Genomic DNA, 19,498 nt, shown 5'->3' with positions numbered 1-19,498 from the left:
TTCATCGGCAAGGGCTGCCGCCTCTATTTACAACACACTACTACAGCAACAACAACCGATGAATCGTAATTTGCACAAATTATTACAAAATAAAACACAACAAATATTCTCTTCAAACTCTGATTTGTACAACAAACAATCCTGTAATGTGAACATCCGTCTGCCAATTCGTATGATTCTTCACGATACTGTTTTTTTTATTTTAGTCCTATATGGTACAAATCAGTTGTACTGGATTGTTATAGATACCAAGCGATAACATATAATAATAGCCTATTATTTGGAATTTGCTATGTACTAAAATAAAACACAACATATATAGTTCTAAAATAAAGAATAGAAAATGATGCATCTCTGTGATTTTTACAATATACAACTCTGCTTTACATTGGCCAATCACAAATGACCACATACTAAATACAACTCTGTTGTCTTTAAACTGACGTGTTTATTCTCTTTGATAAAAATGAGAATAACTTACGGATGCAAATATATCCATTGTCCAGTCTCATTCTGAATTAACAAATCAAAACCAACAGAACGAAAAATAGTGAAAGTTATATATTGATATATTGCTGGAATATTAGACACATAATCAAAACAAAAATCTGAGTTTACATTAGGCAACAAAATAGCTAAAAAATAACAACAGATTTTATTTACCAGAGAAGAAGAAAAGGAGAAACAAAACATACCACCACCTACCTACCTACACTGATAAAAAGTACTAGAAAGTGCGAAAGTGCTTACCTTATCATCGAGTCGACGTTCTGCCACGCTGCCAAACCCATACTGTTGGGAAGATTTTCTAGAATAGTATAAAAAAGTGACCAGTACCATTTTGATGTATTGCCAATCCTGATCCTTGCAAAAACTTGTTGACACCATGGTAGTATCATTGCCCGATATTATGCTCATGGGAGGGGAGAAAAAGCTAACAGCTTGTTTGCTCTTACTGCTCTTGGAATTATTTTTAGAAGGTCAGTCCCGGTTATACCTTCGCACTTATGCCAGTGTTAAAGTCATAAATAGTTGCAAACATAATATCCATTAAAGCTAAAACACAAAGACCTTGCCCTTGACCCCCTGCTATATTCTTTATCGTTGTGTGGGGGCACATACAACTATTACGCCCACACAAATGGAACAACATATAACATTCAGTTTTAATAACCATATATTCTGTTGGTTTTTCTTTTGTTACAGGTGCCGAATCTGTTCCTAATTCAGCAGACATAGAAAATCATTTAGAAATGGGCAGACAATTTCTAGCACACAATCAACTGAGTGATGCATTGACACATTATCATGCAGCAGTTGGTGAGTATATCATTTGTTTATATTTGCAATAATTTATATATAATTGGACCTTTGTGTTACTTGTTTGAACAGAGGGAGATCCCAATAACTATTTGACTTTGTTCAAGAGAGGAACGGTATACTTGGCAATGGGCAAGACCCGCTTTGCAATTCAAGATTTTACTAGAGTTTTGGAACTGAAACCTGATTTCACTGCTGCAAGACTTCAACGTGGCACGGTTCACATGAAAAATGGAGAATATAATGAAGCCGCTGAGGACTTTGAACAAGTGGTATGTTTATTAGTTTTAAGTGATTTAGATTATAACGGCCGTCTGTATGCAGACTCACATAGTTATTGTTTGCTCTAGTGAGACCTTAGAGAACTAAACCTCTGCCGTAAATCTAAACCCAGAGACGACTACTAAATATAATTGTTGAAGAAGCTATATGTTCTTTTTGTTTGTATATGGAGGTATTGATCCTCCTCAAGCTCCATAGGTGAGCAAGCTCGTTTCGGCTCATCGATGGCCGCAAAAACGCTAAGACCATTCGTTATTTAAAGGTGCCAATAATTCTCCTCAAATTTAAGCAAGAGCCATTGCCGCCCGGCCTCTAAGTGAGACTCTCTACCTGACACTGCTGATTGTAAGTGACTGCAGTTATACCGTCTACGAAACATTCCGCCATCTGCAACCCGTGACCCGCGTTGTATTCATAGTTATACCATTGTGTTTTACACATGGACGGACAGACATGAATAGATTTGCTTTTCATAACAAGATAATAAGAAATATTTACATAGGTGCCTCAAATTTATTTTTAAACAAACTCTGGCCGATAACAAGCATAATTGAGCCTTGCTTTATTTCTTTCTCATTTCAGCTATATGAAGAACCCCATAACGCAGTAGCCCATGATAGTTTTTCACGTATTGATCCAGCCGAAGAGCAGTGGCAACTGGTACAAGATCTTATTGCACGTGGTGACTATCGTAATGCTATACCCATGTTAACACAATTGTTGGAAATTTCACCTTGGAGTGTGGCTTTTCGTCAAGCTAGAGCAGATGCCTACATAGAAATGAATGATCTCTTGGCAGCAATATCAGATCTGAGATCAGTAAATAAACTTTCACAGGATAGTACAGAAGGTTATTATCATTTGGCTTTGTTGCTGTACAAAATCGGTCATGCCACCAGTGCACTCAAGGAAATACGTGAATGTTTGAAATTCGATCCAGAACATAAAGATTGCTTTCCATTCTATAAGAAACTGCGTAAAGTCGAGAAGGGTTTAACGAATGCGGAACTTTCACGCGATGAAAAACAATATCAAGACTGTATACAATCTGCCGAATCGGTTCTAAAACACGAAAAGGAGGAGCAAATGATAATCTTTGAGGCCAAGCGTATTTTATGCACATGTCATATGCATGATGAAAATCATGGCAAAGCCTTGGGCTACTGTAAGGATGCGCTAGATATAATGCGCGATGCACAAATTCTCTGTGATCGGGCCGAAGCTTATCTCGGCTCTGAAATGTATGATGATGCCATACATGACTACCAGGAAGCCTTAAGCATAGATGAACATATGCAAAGAGCCAAAGAGGGCATAGAAAAAGCCAAAAGACTGCAAAAACAAGCGGAACGTAGAGACTATTATAAAATTTTAGGAGTTAAGCGTGATGCAACAAAACAAGAGATTACCAAGGCCTATCGTAAGGCAGCTCAAAAATGGCATCCTGACAATTTTCACGACGATGAGAAGAAGATAGCCGAAAAGAAATTCATCGATATAGCAGCAGCTAAAGAAGTGTTAACAGATCCCGAAAAACGAAAACAATTCGATCAGGGACACGATCCCCTTGATCCCGAGGGTCAACAAGGTGGTCATGGTTTCCATGGTGGTTCGCCATTTGCCCACTTCCATCACGGGTCACCGTTCCAGTTTAAGTTCCACTTTAACTAACCTTTCCTACGCTCACATAATACCCCCGCCACACACACAAACACCATTAAATACAATGAAGATAATTAAAGGCATCCTAAGCTTAATCTATTAGTCAAGTTTTGTTAAATAAGTTTTAGTCATAGGTAAAACGTAGCTACCCCTTCCCATCCTTCTTACAACTACTTGTTGATACTTTGCCTTCTAACAATGGCCATTTTTTTGTAATAGAAAAAGCATTTATTGTATAATGTTCTTCTTCATACTATTTTGGCTTATTAATTCCTATTCTTTTGTATAATAATTGACAGAGACGGCATTTTGTTGTTTGGTTTCAATGTGATTTAGATCTTCTTTTAAATGAACCTAATATTTTCATTTTCTGCTTTTCAATCAGCAACCAATCATCTTTTGTTTGTTCTTCCGTCTAGGAAGTGAAGAAAAACAAATTGCCATCATATCAGTTTAATGCATATTTGTTTTTTCCCTACATCGCCCTGCTTTTGTTTTGTTAGTGTAAATAGTTAATTTAACTAGGATATATGAAATGAAAAAACAAAATTATAATTAAAAAAATACGCAAAGAATTAATTAATTAATTTGTACGACAAAAAGTAATTTATTAAAATAAAAGAAACAATCAAACAAAATAATGATATTCAAATTTAAATAGTTTTATTAAAAAAAATACATATACCAATTGAAGATAAATGCATTCGTTTGAGTTTATAATAAACTCAAGATCTCAAATAAAAACTTTGATTTTCATATTTAAGTATGTCAATGCAATGCAAAGTGGGTAAGTTAAAAGAATATTGAATTTTCAAAAGTGAACACTTCGAAAAATTCGTCAAATAAAATCGTTTTAATAGAAAAAATTAGACTCGAAAATAGATGGAAATACTCCTAGTTCTACCGAAGCTTTACATAAACTATAGATTCATATTTTGAAATAGCTCTGTGCTATAATTTTGCGACGTGCAGCAACGACTATTAGGCAAAGCAAAATTTAAATTTCAATATAAAAGTCACGTTACGCACGTCTTTATACTTCTAAATAGCAATGTTGTCTGAGCCAAGCAATTAAAAAAAAAAAAACAACAACACAAACACATCTTAAAAACCTTGACTCTAAAATTTGACCTCTAGATGCTTTTATATTTATATAGAAAGGTGTAAATTTTCCCACAAAAATACCATTAAAGAGCAATGGAAAAATGTCCCTCCTATTGCCAGGTCAGCTGGCTAGTAGCTGGACGACCTGAAGATATGCTGGTCAGCATAATTACTCTCCACAAGCGGCGAAGACAGAGAACGTGCTACCAAAGGCATTTATAGCCGAAGAAATCTTCACGACATGGCGAACCTATGCAGCCAGTTATCTAAGCATCCACCCACAGGAGTGCTTAACAGATAAATGGAGTCTGGGAAGTGATGCCAACATGTAATACACAATCAAATGGACCTTGACCCAGGCGGATTGGTGCTACGAGTTGACAGTTGTGCTTGGATTACCAGTGCAGGGGTCGTGGATTCGATTCCTACCAGAAGCCTTGGTCTGTCGCTACTGTGGTATCACAATGGACTTAAAATTGTCTAAGTGAGTCTGTAAAGAACTCCCACTCTTACCTAACCTAACCTAGAGAATACATAACTGTCTTGTGTGAGACCTCGCGAAAACCTCACTACATGCAAAGGGACTCTTGGGGTCAACATAAAAGGTGACTACATTTTCGGACACATACATAGAGCTGGCAAACTATCGATAATCGCAACATTCGATATTTGTTGAAATAAATATTGATACTATCGTTAATTTCCCATCACCTTTATTTCAAACGAAAATGAGAATTAAAAATCAGAGGATCGATTTATATAAAAGCAAAATCAATGCACGAACCGAATAAAGCCAAATTTTAGTCAGTTGGAAATGAAGGAATCCTTGAGTCAAACCATTTAAGTCACCCGGACCTGATGGAATATTTCCGGCGTTACTTCAGGAAGAGGCAGACTATCTGGCGCCTCATCTGGCCAATATTTTCACAGCTTGCCTAGGACTTGCATATACTCCGAAAGCAAGCCAGGAGGCAAGGGTGGTGTTTATACCCAAGCCCGGCAAGGCAAGTTATGCGACACCAAAGGCCTACAGACCTAAAGCCTTACGTTCTTTCTATTGAGTTGCCCAAAAAGTAATTGCGGATTTTTTAAAAGTACGTATTGTGGACACCATGATAAAGAGTAGGACATCCAGCGATCTGCTCAAATACAAACAGCATGCCTATGTCAAGGGAAGGTCGGTGGAGACTGCCCTGCACGAGGTTTTGCATAAAATAGAAGAATACTTCGATGCCAAAACGTACATCCTGGCGGTATGCATTGACATCGAGGGGGCTTTTAACAATATGCGGACCGACACACCTATCCAATCCTTAGACCAGTGCCGGGTGGACCCCGTCCTTAGAGATTGGTATAAATATAAGGGCATAAATATAAGGGAGAAAGTGGCACAAGGCACGCCACAGGCGGGCATTTTATCGCTACTCCTATGAGTGACCACCATAAATGACCTATTACGGATGATGACTGAGGACGGATTTGAACCAGTCAGCTACGCGGACGATGTTATAATACTTCTAAGGGATAAGGATCCGAACGAACTATGCAAAAGGGCCGAAAGGGTCTTGCATAGGGCATATAAGTGGGCTAGACCCAGACGTCTCCATTTTAGAAGACTGAAATATGCCTGTTTGAGAGGAAGACGAAGGTGGGCCAATTTAACGCACCACGTTTCCTCAATAAGACGATTTCGATATCTGACAAGGTCAAATACTTAGGTGTGATCTTGGACAGGAAACTGAACTGGAAGTGTCACATTTAGGAGCATTCTAAGAAGGCTCACAGATGTTGGGCACTTTGTAGACGGGCCTTAGCCTGAATCCGTGGATAGTCCACTGACTCTACAGGAGCGTGATTAGACCAATACTTACTTACGCCTCATTAGTTTGGTGGACTGCTATGGAGAAAAAGTGCAACATAAGGACCATACAACAGGTTCAGAGAACATGTTGTCTTGGCATAGGTGGAGCGATGAGGATCACGTCAACTAGGGCACTGGAGACTATTCTAGATATACGACCCATTGACATACAGATTAAATGTGAAGCAGCCACTGCGTCTATGAGACTTAAGGTGATGGGAGAATGGATTGAGGATGGAAGCAGCTCATACCATCGCGGTATAATCGAGGCGACGATAGGAAACTTGGAAGGAAGGGAAGAGGTTTCCGATCGAATAGATGAGATGAACCTTGAAGTCGAATGCGAGGCACTGTTACCATCGGCACAGTCTTGGATTGACGGATTGCTATCTGGAAGATCATGTTACACGGATGGATCATAGCTAGAGGACAAAGTTGGCCTGGGGGTCTACATTGAGAACCCAGGGACTGAGATCTGTTTTAGACTACCTGACCATAATACGGTCCTGCAGGCGGGGATTCGGACGATCACGGAATGCGTGAGGTGGTGTGGTGCTAACGCGAGGACGTCGAGTGTGAACATCTTTACCGACAGTAAAATTGCCATAAGGGCAATAACAACCAGGATGGTATGGTCACGAACAGTCTTGCAGTGTAAGAAGGAGATTAACGTCTTCTCTGAGAATGGCAAAATCCGCTTCGTTTGGGTGCCGGGCCCTAACGGAGTAAGAGGAAATGAAAGGGCGGACGATTTGGCGGTGCAGGCGTTTATAGGCGGAATGCATCTTAAAGGCTATATTTAGTATCGAAACGCTTATTTTGGTTCAATTTTGCAAAAAAATTAACTTTGCAAATAGCACCGATAGGAAAAATATCAATCGATACTCAGATAAAAAATAAAATATCGATACACAGACAACGGCTCGTAGATTGGGACTCGATCAAACTAGAGACGGGATATTAATGAACATCACACAGGCTGGAACTTTGAGATCCGATCTGTGTGGTGTTCATCGTTATCACGAGAAGCTTGCGCGTCCACGGAGGTGGAATGCTCCATAACGAGTAGGTGCAACTACAGTCACGAACAATCAACGGTATCGAGAGCTGAGTCTCTGTGAGAGGCCGTTAGGCACCGGGGGGGATAACCACCGGCGAACATTTTTTCTAATTTTCTCGAACATGCATATCTCTGAGGAACGGACATGTCCATACACATACTAGATGTCAACCAAATGGGATGCAATTTCAGGGGTGTAGAGACTCAATAAGCCAAAACGGGAGAACGAGTCTATAACTAAATTTACAGAAACATCTGTACCACATTTGGCACTTTGTGTACCTTGCGTACCCAATTTTATTCTCAATGGTCAAATCACATAGCAAATCGAATTGAAATGTTTCTAGGGCTACTTGGTGTAAATGGCTGGGCTAGGTTAGGTTAATTGAACTTTGAAACAGTGATAGGCACACTAACATATAACAACAAATGCATTTAAAAAAAGTGAAAGCCAGATGATTCTCAAAGGCAAGCGTATAAAAGACCAAAGATTACCAGTCATGTTGCCGGACTGAATTAAAGTGCCCCAGCTAAAGTGATTTGGAGTGGATAAGAATCTGACTTCGTTAATGGATGATATTGGTTCGACAAAGCAAAAGTTTAGATAAGCGCACTACAGGTGGAAAAAACACACGTCGACCCAGGGGGGCAATTTCTGGCTAAGCATTGATCTTCCATCGCAGATATGAGGTTAAAACAATAATATGTCGAAGGCAATGGGTTGATTATGGATTGCAACCCAACTTCAGTTGAGTTGCCGACAGCAAAATTTGTCGTGGAAATTTCCATTTCTGTAATGAATTGAATTTTTTTACAATTTACTCAGTAGCTGAACGCTCAAAACAATGATATTGAATGAAACTGAGAAAATTTTCCAAATTTGTACTAATTTTTTTAATGGTTTTATCTCCCCGCAAAGCCGCTATAGTTGCGGGATCTTCCACAAACGACCCCCAAATGTTGGAATTTGGGCAACTAGACGCTTGGTAACCTTTCCTACAATCGATTAGAGGATCGAACTGTCTGTACCTCACAACTAAGTAAGTCATTTCCTTACTCTCTTCTTTTAATAAAACGTTCATCCATATTTATGAGTGTGCAGTTATAAAAAAAAACAAAAATTCTTTATTTATAAAAAAAGAGATAATTTTTTTAAATCAATCCGAATTACATTCTTTACGCCCTATTTCTCTTCTTTACTTCCTTTAGTTTTCATAAAATTAGTACAATACATTTAAATACAATACACACAATACATTTAAACACTTTGTATAAAGAAGACATAAATAAATATAGCCATTATAAAGATAGAGATTATAATAAAGGTTTGCTTTAGATGGTATTTTTCCTCCAGAGCCATTACAAACTGACGAAATGGTGATTCATCCTGTTCGGGCTTGTAAGAACGGCGTGGGGCTATATGCCCAGTACCGGCAACTGTACGACGTGTGTAGGCAGCTTCACGGTTTCTCAGAGCTGAACCTGATAGCTTTGGGGGTGTGATTCTCGTAGGACCCACCGAGTGACGTATAGGGGTAGCCTTTAGTGTCTCTAGATTGCGTGCAAATTGACTGAGAAATGGTGTTTGGATATCCTTTCCCACTGGGCTGTCTTCCACCAAAACAACTTCATCTTCTTCATCCTCATCCTCTTCATCTTCGTCATCCTCAACATTGTAGGTATCGGTAACATATTGTTTGGTTACTCTGGGTTGATAGGATGAACGAGTTGGTGCCTCGTAACTTTGTCTTGTATTTGAAGTTGTAAAATTGGTTGAAGGTTTATTTTGAACATATGAGCTTCCCAAGGCACTGTAACGTGTGCTTGAGCTTAATGTTGCCGACAACGGTCCAGTGGTGCTAACTTTCGATTCAGAAAGTGGAACATAACTGCTGGTGTAAACTGGGGGATTGGAGAGAGTCTTCTTTACCGGCTCCAATATATCCTCTTCTGTTGAATCAATATCATCTTCAGGTGCTGCATACGTCTTGTTTATATTTGATTCTTTAACGTACGAAGTGGTGACCACACCAGTTTTGCTCAAAACCTGTGGTTTCGGTGAAGGCTCCTTGGTCGGCAGTTTGGGATAAAGTGTAGGTTTCTCTGGAGTCTTTGTTTTAGGTGGCAACATCATGGGAAACTCATCACCACGATCAGGGGAGACATCCGAATACTCCGGTTCACTTACTGTGGTTGTTGTAGTCACATGTCGTTCGGTGGTGGCAGCTATTGTACGCCGCGATGGTCTATTGGCGGCTGTTGGCTTGCTGGCTGCCGTGGTGTTGTTGTTAATATTAACCGCCGCATTGTCTATTTTAGCAGATGACGCCATTTGTGAGGGTTTCGAAACGTGCATAGTTTCTCGACGATTTGTTTTATTGGGAGTTGCGGGTTTTCCCGACATCGCGGCTTCCAGTCGTCGTATAAGAATTTTTCGGCTGGAATCGGTCACCGGAACGTTTGGCATTCCATATTCTATGCATTTTTGACGCAACTCCTTATTGCTCAAAGATTCCAAGGCGGCCATGGTGTGCTATCTTTTTTTATGCTATATAAAAGTTTGGATAAATTGTAGGCACCTTAAATTAATGAACGTAACACTTATAACACAAAAAGTAGGACAGGTTTTAAACTCGTTCTCAAAAATATTGACAAAGGCACACAATGAGCGTCATGAATTTCAAAAAATGATGAAAAATCGGCGATGATTATAAATCGATTTCTATTCACTATTAATCGATAGTCGGTCATAAAACGGTTATCGATTGTTCTATAATAACCGATTATAATGCGAATTTTATGGAGCTTAACCAAATGGCGACATGCAGCAGGCGCTAGCAGCATCAAAATGTTGTCGAATTTTGTTAGAGTACTAAAAGCCTAGTATTAAGTTCATTCGCCCGAAATTTAATTAAAATGATTGCGAAATCGTCGCCAAACATAAATGGCAAAATACAACTCAACAACAAATAAATTATACTATAAGCTCAGAGTTCTAGGTTATAGGTGCAAATAACGATTTGTCGGTTATTATTATTTTTTATGGCACCATTTCTAATCACTGAGCTTAAACATGATTCGGACAGGAGGAATTGATTGCCGCGTTTTATTTTGACCTTAAGCTGAGTATGCACCTCTAGTTTTGTAGAATACAAGATGGCGACCAAGGTGGATTTAGAAAGGTGGTCTCACGCGAACAGTTGTTAACAGCCAGCCAGGTTTGACGGTATTTGCTTTCTCTTTTTTATGTTCTTTTTCGCATATTACCTGCACATGTGTGTATACACTCACAAATTTCTTTGTGAGTGTTGGCAAAACGTCCATGAGATTTGAGACCACCTTTAATTGTTTCACCATGATTGAAAAAGTCACCATATAGGAGAAAATGTAAACAAAGAATTAATGTAAAATGAGAGCAAGTTGACATACTCAATGCCAAGCACTGTCAAAAGTGCAAAAAAATTGTATGTCGGCTGATCGCTTGGCTTAACCTTATCCAGTGAATCCTAGAAAGGAAGTAAGAAGAAAGTCAGTCATGAGGAAACAATTAAAGGTGGTCTCATTTGTAAAACAATAACAAAACATATGGAGCAATCCGCCATCTTGTCATCAAGCTGATCGATGTTTTACTAACACACACAAAAAAAATTGTTTGCGTGTGTGTACATGAGTAGAGAATATGCAAGAAAAAAGATAACAACATGGAGAATGCAAACAAAAATCTGACATTTTAATATCGTCAAACCTTAACAACTGTTCGCGAGAGACCATGTTTTTAAATCCCCTTTGAGACTTAATCGGCAGATTTGACATCCTTATTGATGTTCATGGAGCCTATCCACTTTTTGTTTTTGCATTCGACTTAACCTTCTGTTAGAAAATCCCAGGACAATTTTTTCTCACGAAGTGCACTATCAGTCAACGAGCTTTGATTGTGTGGCGTGTTATAGTTAAGAACCATTCACACAAACAACGGAAAGTGGTGCAAACTAGAACCATACTCAAAATCACTGATTTTGACAGATAGTGCACTCAATATTTTGTTGTTGGGCAACTGCCACTACCTGTAAATGAATATATCTTGAGTGAATCCTGCCTCCTTTCAGTAAGGAAGAAAGACGGAGGTCACCCAAAGTGTAAAGACCTAATGTAAATAAGAAATAACATCAAAACACGCAAGTTTTGTAGGTTCTACTATTAAACCACTCTAACTGTCAATTGTCATTAAATTTGCTATTGCCCGCCAGATGTCACTGCGGAAACGTCAAATTTATGAAATGACAGATTTATCATGCCTTCTCTCTTTCGCCATTTGACAAGTTTCCGGTATGTACGGGATTTTTGTGTTTTTCTCCTAAAAAAATCAAAAAATATATTAAATATGCTTTAAACTTTACAAAATTCAATGAGCATGTGTTAAAGAAACTTCAATGGCTTAATATGTCATCAAAATTAAGTGAATTTAATGGAATATGACAACGATGATTTCAGATAAAAATTTTTGTTCTTGTATGGGCAAATGAAAATGTACAAATTGTTATTAGAATAACTAGAAATAACCAATGTTTATCGGAAGAAACAGGCAGTGGGGCCATTTGAAGTTTTTTTAGTTTGAGTTGTAATGAGTTTCTACTGATTTTATAATGTGATGTTTTGTTTTTATTTTTTGTGAAGTTAAACTATGGCTGACACACAAGCTGCCCCTGCTGCTGCTGCTCCTGCCGCCAAGGCTCCCAAGGCCGCTAAGGCTGCTAAAGCTCCCAAGGCTGCCAAGCCTGAGAAGGCTGCTAATGTGAAATCTGCCCCCAAATATAAGCGTCATGGCCGTTTGTTTGCCAAGGCTGTTTTCACTGGCTACAAACGTGGTTTGAGAAATCAGCACGAAAACCAGGCTATCCTGAAGGTAAGTTATTAGAAACATGAAGTGTTTCTTTGACTGAATGTTTTTGTGTGTTTGTGGCTTTTCAGATTGAAGGTGCCCGCAGAAAGGATCATGGCAAATTCTACATTGGCAAGCGTTGTGTTTATGTTTACAAAGCTGAAACCAAGAAGTGCGTACCCCAACATCCAGAACGCAAGACACGTGTACGTGCCGTATGGGGTAAGGTGACTCGCTTGCACGGTAACGGCGGTGCCGTTCGCGCTCGTTTCAACAGGAACTTGCCTGGTCACGCTATGGGTCATCGTATTCGCATTGTGAGTATAAATATATCGGTGGTCACACAAAGAAATGGAATTTTGTTTGACTGTGCATGAAGAAGCTACTAACTATTGCTTCACGGGTAGGTGTTATGTACATCCCTATAAGAGACCCACACTGGAATTCGAGTTTGAACAAACTTAGAAGAAACTAAGCAATACCCTAAGTTTTTTAATCATCCTTCTTGGAAACATACCGGGACTCGACTTTGTAATATCCCATGCACCACATAAACTACAATACGCTGCATTGTTTGTTTAAAGAGTTGAGGATGGTTTTTATACTGAAATCGGGAAAAGCAGAGTATTCTCTGTCCAAGGACTATGGGCCAATCAGTCTCTCATCAATTGTCTCATGACTCGAGAGACTAAATGTGATGTTTATTAGGGACCTTCTGGACCCCTTAATGGTATGCGGCTATCAACACGGTTATCCAAGAGACTCTGAGGTCGTACAACAGGGAGAGGGAGAAGGATGACTTCGTCGTCGTGGTAGATGGCATAGTCCTTTCTACTATTACGAACCTCTTTCAGAGGGCGGTGGATGGGCGAGGGCCAACGAGCTTTGCCTACCCTAGAAATACTGAGCTGGTTTTCTTCACCAGGAGGCGAACTTGGATTTTTTCAAGGAACTATCCTGGATAAGATATAGCTCCAATTATTTCTATAGGCCATGAACCTGGCAAGATTCCATGATCAGAGACTAAGTGGGAGAAGGAACGTCGACCAGGAGTAAAAGGGATCTACACCCATCGCAATTCTAGGAAGGAAAGAGGTGTTAAACTGGATGTTAACGGCGGTTCTGCCTATTCTCACCTATGGATGTGTGGTGTAGCATTGGGCTCTGGAAAATCGTGGCTTCCGCATGATGATCTAGAAGGTGCAGGGTGTTGCTATTCCCTGGGACACAGATAAGTGCCCAGAGAGAGGCACTGAATCCCATATTGAATCTTTGGCCTTTACAATTGTATATTGGGTGTTTGGCATTGAAGATTGATTTTAGACTAAGAGAGTCAGAACTTGGCGACCCAAAACTTTGGGCACTTTTGGTTTGGCGTGGGATGAAGATTGGGCGTAGCGTTAATCCTCCCTTGTTGACGAGTTGGTTAGCGGTTTTCAACGGCTAACGGTTTCCCGCCTTTCCCTTTCGAGTTTATGGAAGGATCTTATTTAGATGAGGGAAACGGGGTAACAATCTTGTATTGTATTCCTTGGAATCAGTGAATCCTATAGGCTTCGCCGATGGCACGATCTGATTGTCACGATATACTTCGACAGTTAGATGACGTTGAGGACTTTAGCGTCAGGCCACCTAAAGTCAAGACTGGTTAGTTGCAAGGGTCGCGCGCAAGTTACGAAGCGGGCGACGAGCTGTCCAGAAATGGAACGTTGATATGGATTGTTCGAAATCAGTACGGTACTGTAGTATTTTGCGAAATAGGGAATCGCTTATCTTCGGACTGGTAGTAGTCTTGATTGGTCATTGCTACTTCCACACCTTCGCTCCCCCTCCAATATTTAACCAGCGTCTCCAATGTTATACTCTGGGGACATCCTCTGGGTGTTAGTTGATAAAAAAATGCCTAAAATTATTCAAGGAGCACTATATGGATTCCGATATGGGATTAGAGCCTATAGACTCCAACCCGATGTGGACTGTCAGCCAGTACTAAAAACTTCTTGAAATATAAGCGTATCCGCCAGTGTAGGAAATGCTTTAGTCCACGTAATGTTACTATAATGTAAGCTAGGCCGTTTGACAACAGTTTCTGGTTGTTGTAATCACAAAATTGCATGTAGAGGAGACGATGTTCAATTTCCAAAAGGTGAGCAGGGCTGTACTGGTTCATATGACCGATCACCGCGGTGGACATTAGGCCAAAGGAGGTGCCAATAACTCAACTTATCATATCAAGTATCATTACAAAACACAAAACATTGCTATAACAAAAACAACAACAAATTATTGTGCCAATGGGTTTTCTGATAAAGAGACGTGCAGACGTTTTTCCTGGTTCCACTTCACTGTTTGCCTCCGTACAGGGCTAAAAAGATTAGTCCTGGGAAGCCCTCGCTGATAAAGGCTTGTAAAATATCTATTTTAACCCCTCTTAACAACACTTCTCATAAACACATCCTTCTCTGTCAACCCCATGGCAGCCGGTTGTACGTACCGGATTGACCCCATGGAGTTCTTCATTGGAAAGGGCTGCCACCCGGGGTATATCACACTGCTACAACAACAACAACATTCTATGTATCTAATATCTATATCACGCAATTGACCAAAGGTGTCTTTCCCCTTAACCCACAAAGCAAACTTATATAAGTCTGCACAGTCCGACAAAATAAATGCCTTGAAAAATGTTAACAAATTCTGTAAATTTGTTTCTTTTTTTCTTCTTTCTTTCAGATGTTGTACCCATCAAGGATTTAAGTTGTTTACACTTAATTGCATCTTTAAGTTTAAATAAAGATAACAGAAAACCACAAACCATTTTTTTAATAATTAATAAAACAACAGACTTAAAACCTACAAATGTATAGCGTTATTACTATAACATCTGCCGACCATATGTTATAATGTAAAATAGAATATAAAAGATGAAATGAAAAGTACAAAAACAATATTTTGATTTATAAAGTTTTTTAGTTTGATGATGTTAAGTTTCTTATCAAAACTTGAGATATATGGCTGTAGGTTGAAGGCGGGAGATTGTTATGGGGTATGGTGCTGTATTGCATAAATTTTCTTTGGATAATGTAATTTTTCTAAAGAGCATTGATGTTGTAGGGGACAATTATTTTATATATGACCATATGGGCCCTACCTCATACATAGTTGCTTGTGGGGTATCGACCCTTGGCCAGCTTTTATGTGTGAGATGGCTTCCGATGCATAGAATCGAAAGCAGGCGATCCTGGAATGCAAATATGTCCAGTATTATTGAAGGGAATAAATACTAATGCGAAATGTTTACGATATTCTTTCTAGGACCCGATGAACCGATGACCCACGGCAGTCAATTAAATATTCCACAAGTTATGTCGTATCCAAAAAATATCATTTTGTGTTTTAAAAATCGCGAATTTTAATTTTACCCTTTTTTCTGACGCTTATTTATGCATAAAACATGTGTGATGGCAGCTACTTCTCTTTTAATTGCTTTTAACTGAAGCTTCTCACTAATGAAGCTGTCAAAATTGTGTTCACTCTCTCGCTCTGTTTTTTGTGGCAATAGAAATTCATAGCGGAGAGAGGATGGATGTGATCAAATATCGATTTTAAATGACGTTTTGTCGAAATTTTCTACCAGCTCACGTGACGCACATTTGCGAAAATCAAAAATAATTTTTTTAATTTTTGCTGTTTAAAGGGGATTTATGTCGCTTACAACATTTTTTGCGGTCATGCTGGAAGGGTAGTTTTAAACAAAATGGCGGTTACATCTTCATATAACTTATAAGTACAGACCGATTTACTTAAAATTTAACACAGACTACTTTTGAAGTCTAGAGAAAGGTTATATTGAAATTGCTTGAAATCGGTTCAGATTTAGCTATAGCTCTTATATATATGTTCGTCCGATTTGGACTAATATTGGAATAATGTGATCATTTGCCAACTGATCCTCACAAAATTTGGCACGAAAAATTTTCTTATTGCTCTCGAGATTACCGGTGAATTGGACAGTAATAGGTTCAGATATGGGTATAGCTCCCATATATATGTTTTAACCAATTTTTACTTCTGGAGCCTTTGCAAATACTTGACTTCTACTATGCAAATGGTCGAAATCGTTTCGGATTTACGTATCGCTCCCAAATATATGCTTGTCCGATTTTAAATAATTTTGCTCGTAGAATTCTTTTACGTCACATGCAATTTTGAAATGAATTTAAAAGAAATTAGTTCGCATTTAGCTTTACACCCATGTGTGGAGTCACATCACAAATGCAAATTTTGCCCATGAACATTCCTCTAAGGAGTAGGGACTCCTTTTTATAACAGAGTCCGAACGGCGTGCCGCAGTCCGACATCTCTTTGGAGAGAAGTTTTACATGGCATAGTACCTCACAAATGTTGCCAGCATTAGGAGGGGAAAACCACCGCTGAAATTTTTTTCTGATGGTATCGCCAGGATTCAAACGCAGGCGTTCAGCGTCATAGGCCTAGAATCATTTTCGGTGTAAGCTGGACAATATCCGATTGTAGGAATTATTTCAAGACCAAATAAATTTAGCGCCAGACATGTGAATGAACGGGAGGCACACCGAAAACAGTATAGGCTGCAAATATGCTTACATCGAAAACTTACTCTTATGGTAATCAACGATTATTTAGAGTAGCAGTTGGGCAAGTGTGTTTGATTGTAATAGTTGGATGTCTTCATTTGGTAGAAACATATGAAGTGGAGTAATTTTCTTTCTTGCTGCGCTACACATGAAAATACTCCTAAGAGCATGGTTTCAACCTAGAAGATATACCTTTTTGACAAATCCTACCGACGAGTTTGGGTGGTTCCAAACGAAATCGCGATCTAGGAAACCAGTCAAATGCTATTACAAAGCAAAAAAACACATTTTTCTGCCTAACTCTAAAAAACAAGGGTTTTTGTGTGTTCTATTTATAATAGCAACAGATTACCCTATGGTCTGCAGCTGGACAATATCCGATTGTATGAATTATTTCCAGACTAAATAAATTTAGCCCCAGACATTTTAGCTCTTATTTCATAACGGTACATGGTACGGCTATGATATTTGGAGAGGATACGTAATTCGATATCCATCAATAATCGAAAAATGTCGAATACATAAGGTCTGTTTGCGTACTTTTCTGGTAAAAATTTGCAGGAGAGAAAGAGCCATTTTACTCTCTTTAAAAAATTTGCAAGCAAAAGTACGCGAACGACTTCTAGTAAAAATTTCCATAAAAACAGCTGATTTTTGTTCTGGTTGGTTTTTTATTTGCTTGCTTGGAAAACATTTTTTTTTTTAAATTAAAAATGCTGGCGACACTTTTCGGTATTTTTCTTAGATAAACATTAATTTATTCACCCGAGAGTGAAAAGGCTAGAAGGGGAGCCATTCGTATATCCGTGATCTCCGTGTCGCTGGACAGCCATCATAAATTACTGTACAATCCCATTGCAGCCGGTTGTACGTACCGCATTGGCCCGATGGAGTCTTTCCGTGTACATCACACTGCTACATCAACAACATCAATCGTGCACGAAGCTACGAATGTCATCCGTGGCGTTATGTCGCTCAAGGCGCTAGTTCCAGACAGAATTTCTACACTGATTCTAAAGAATCTGGATCTGCCTGGAGTCGTCCTCAGCCTATCTGACCACTTTTATAGTACCCGATGTATGGATCATAGGCAGTCTGATCGCGCTACTGAAACCTGAAAAGGACACGAGTCGTACAGACCGAACTCTCTTCTCTCATCAGTAGCCAAGACGCATGAGAGACTACTCCTTCCGCTCCTCTCGGTGGACAATTTGCATTCGCCGAGCATCACCATGGATTTCAAAGGCTGCATAGGACTACAACTGCTTAACATGCCATCACCGTATACAAAAGTACACTTGTTGTGCTGACAAAGAAACCTTGGACTAAGCATCTAATGCTTCTGGATATAGTGGCTAGATAAATTGCTACGACCACTGATGTGAGGCTAAGGGAGCTTTCTATTTGGTCATGTGGCGACTACGGACACTTTGTTATCATTGAAGAAGATATCTGTATCCGCTCACAATTGGCAGACTAATTTGCACTAATTTTACAATCCAACTGTCCAGCCAGACCCACTTAATAACATGGCAGCATTTTCCCTCCTTAACAAATTCAAAGAAGCGGTTTTCGTTTCATTGTAGCTCTTTGATGAGGATGATTGCATCAAAATACTTAAGAAACCAATCATTGCTCTTTTCTTGGTGTCTGGAAGTATAAAATGTTTTAGTTTTTCAAGATTTTCCAAATAATTTCGCACATGTTGCACTTACCTTCTAATGTAGAACAACCGACCTGAGGTAAAATTACAACTTCTTTTGGCGAGTTTTCTTTACCTGAACACTAACTGCCTTGAATTTTCATCAAAAGTAAATAAAAATGAAACAAATTTAACAATTTCCAATAAACAATATTTATATTTTTTACTTACCTCTGCCTTTTTGACCCATTTTGCCGTTAGCTTTTGTATTTTCATTTAACTGCTGCTTTTTTTAAAACAGCTGACCTTTACAAAACATCTGTTCAAAGTTGCAAATTTCTGCTGGCTAAAAAGTCCCAGTAGAAGTTTGCAGGTTCTCTATTTTCTAACTATCAATATTTGCTCTCTCTCTCTCTCGCGCGCTCTCTTCTGCTGGCAAGTAAAGTTCCCAAATGCATATCAGAAAAATTGGAAATAATTATTTTTTAATAAACCCGATTTTTTTGCAACGCATCACTAACTAGCAACTCTGTGCAGCTTTCTTCTCGACTTCAAAATCCATTATTCGATCTTTCACTCATTGAAATCGATTAGTCGAAAGTCGGCCTAATCTGGGCGGGATTTTATATGCTGGAGAGTATAAACGTACTTCACATACCAAATTTCGGCAACATTGGACAAAAATTGAAGCTTCTAGGAACCGAACCAGTCGAACATACCAAATTTCGGCAACATTGGACAAAAATTGAAGCTTCTAGGAACCGAACCAGTCAAGTCGAAGGAGCATTTTATGTGGGAGCTATATCGAAATCTGAACCGATATGGCTCATATGCAATCCCCAATAAGTTGAAGTATTTGCAAAATTCGTATCTTGTCGTTCGACCGCTATCGTTATTTCGACAGAGGGACGGATATGGCTAGAATGACTTAGAATGTGACGACCATCAAGATCAGTGTTACAAATCCCTAGATAACTATAACCACATCCTATGGTTGTGGGTATAAAAATCGAATCTTTCTTCTATTACTTGATTTGACCGGAAACTATTTACGCCACCACTTTTCCATAAG

The 19,498-nt window shown here is 39.1% G+C and overlaps 3 protein-coding genes across 3 annotated transcripts; 2 read left to right on the top strand and 1 right to left on the bottom strand.

Annotated features, from left to right (window-relative positions):
• Window positions 1-454: 454 nt before the first annotated feature.
• Window positions 455-3,916, top strand: LOC106081908 (dnaJ homolog subfamily C member 3). Its single transcript, XM_013244173.2, has 4 exons — window positions 455-980; window positions 1,207-1,320; window positions 1,393-1,592; window positions 2,185-3,916. The coding sequence occupies exons 1-4, from the start codon at window positions 887-889 to the stop codon at window positions 3,271-3,273; spliced, it is 1,497 nt and encodes a 498-aa protein (XP_013099627.2). The 5' UTR covers window positions 455-886; the 3' UTR covers window positions 3,274-3,916.
• A 4,460-nt stretch (window positions 3,917-8,376) lies between these two features.
• Window positions 8,377-9,975, bottom strand: LOC106081876 (otefin). Its single transcript, XM_013244132.2, has one exon. The coding sequence runs from the start codon at window positions 9,814-9,816 to the stop codon at window positions 8,548-8,550; it is 1,269 nt and encodes a 422-aa protein (XP_013099586.2). The 5' UTR covers window positions 9,817-9,975; the 3' UTR covers window positions 8,377-8,547.
• Window positions 9,976-11,544: 1,569 nt separating this feature from the next.
• Window positions 11,545-15,028, top strand: LOC106081875 (large ribosomal subunit protein eL33). The gene is made up of 4 exons (XM_013244131.2): window positions 11,545-11,615; window positions 11,964-12,192; window positions 12,258-12,485; window positions 14,902-15,028. Exons 2-4 carry the CDS (start codon window positions 11,971-11,973, stop codon window positions 14,923-14,925), a joined length of 474 nt encoding a protein of 157 aa, XP_013099585.2. The 5' UTR covers window positions 11,545-11,615; window positions 11,964-11,970; the 3' UTR covers window positions 14,926-15,028.
• The last annotated feature ends 4,470 nt before the right edge of the window (window positions 15,029-19,498 follow it).

Source organism: Stomoxys calcitrans, chromosome 2 (genome assembly GCF_963082655.1).
Source record: "Stomoxys calcitrans chromosome 2, idStoCalc2.1, whole genome shotgun sequence".
In the NCBI taxonomy this organism is placed as follows: domain Eukaryota; kingdom Metazoa; phylum Arthropoda; class Insecta; order Diptera; family Muscidae; genus Stomoxys; species Stomoxys calcitrans.
This window is presented reverse-complemented; position numbering and strand designations above follow the sequence as displayed.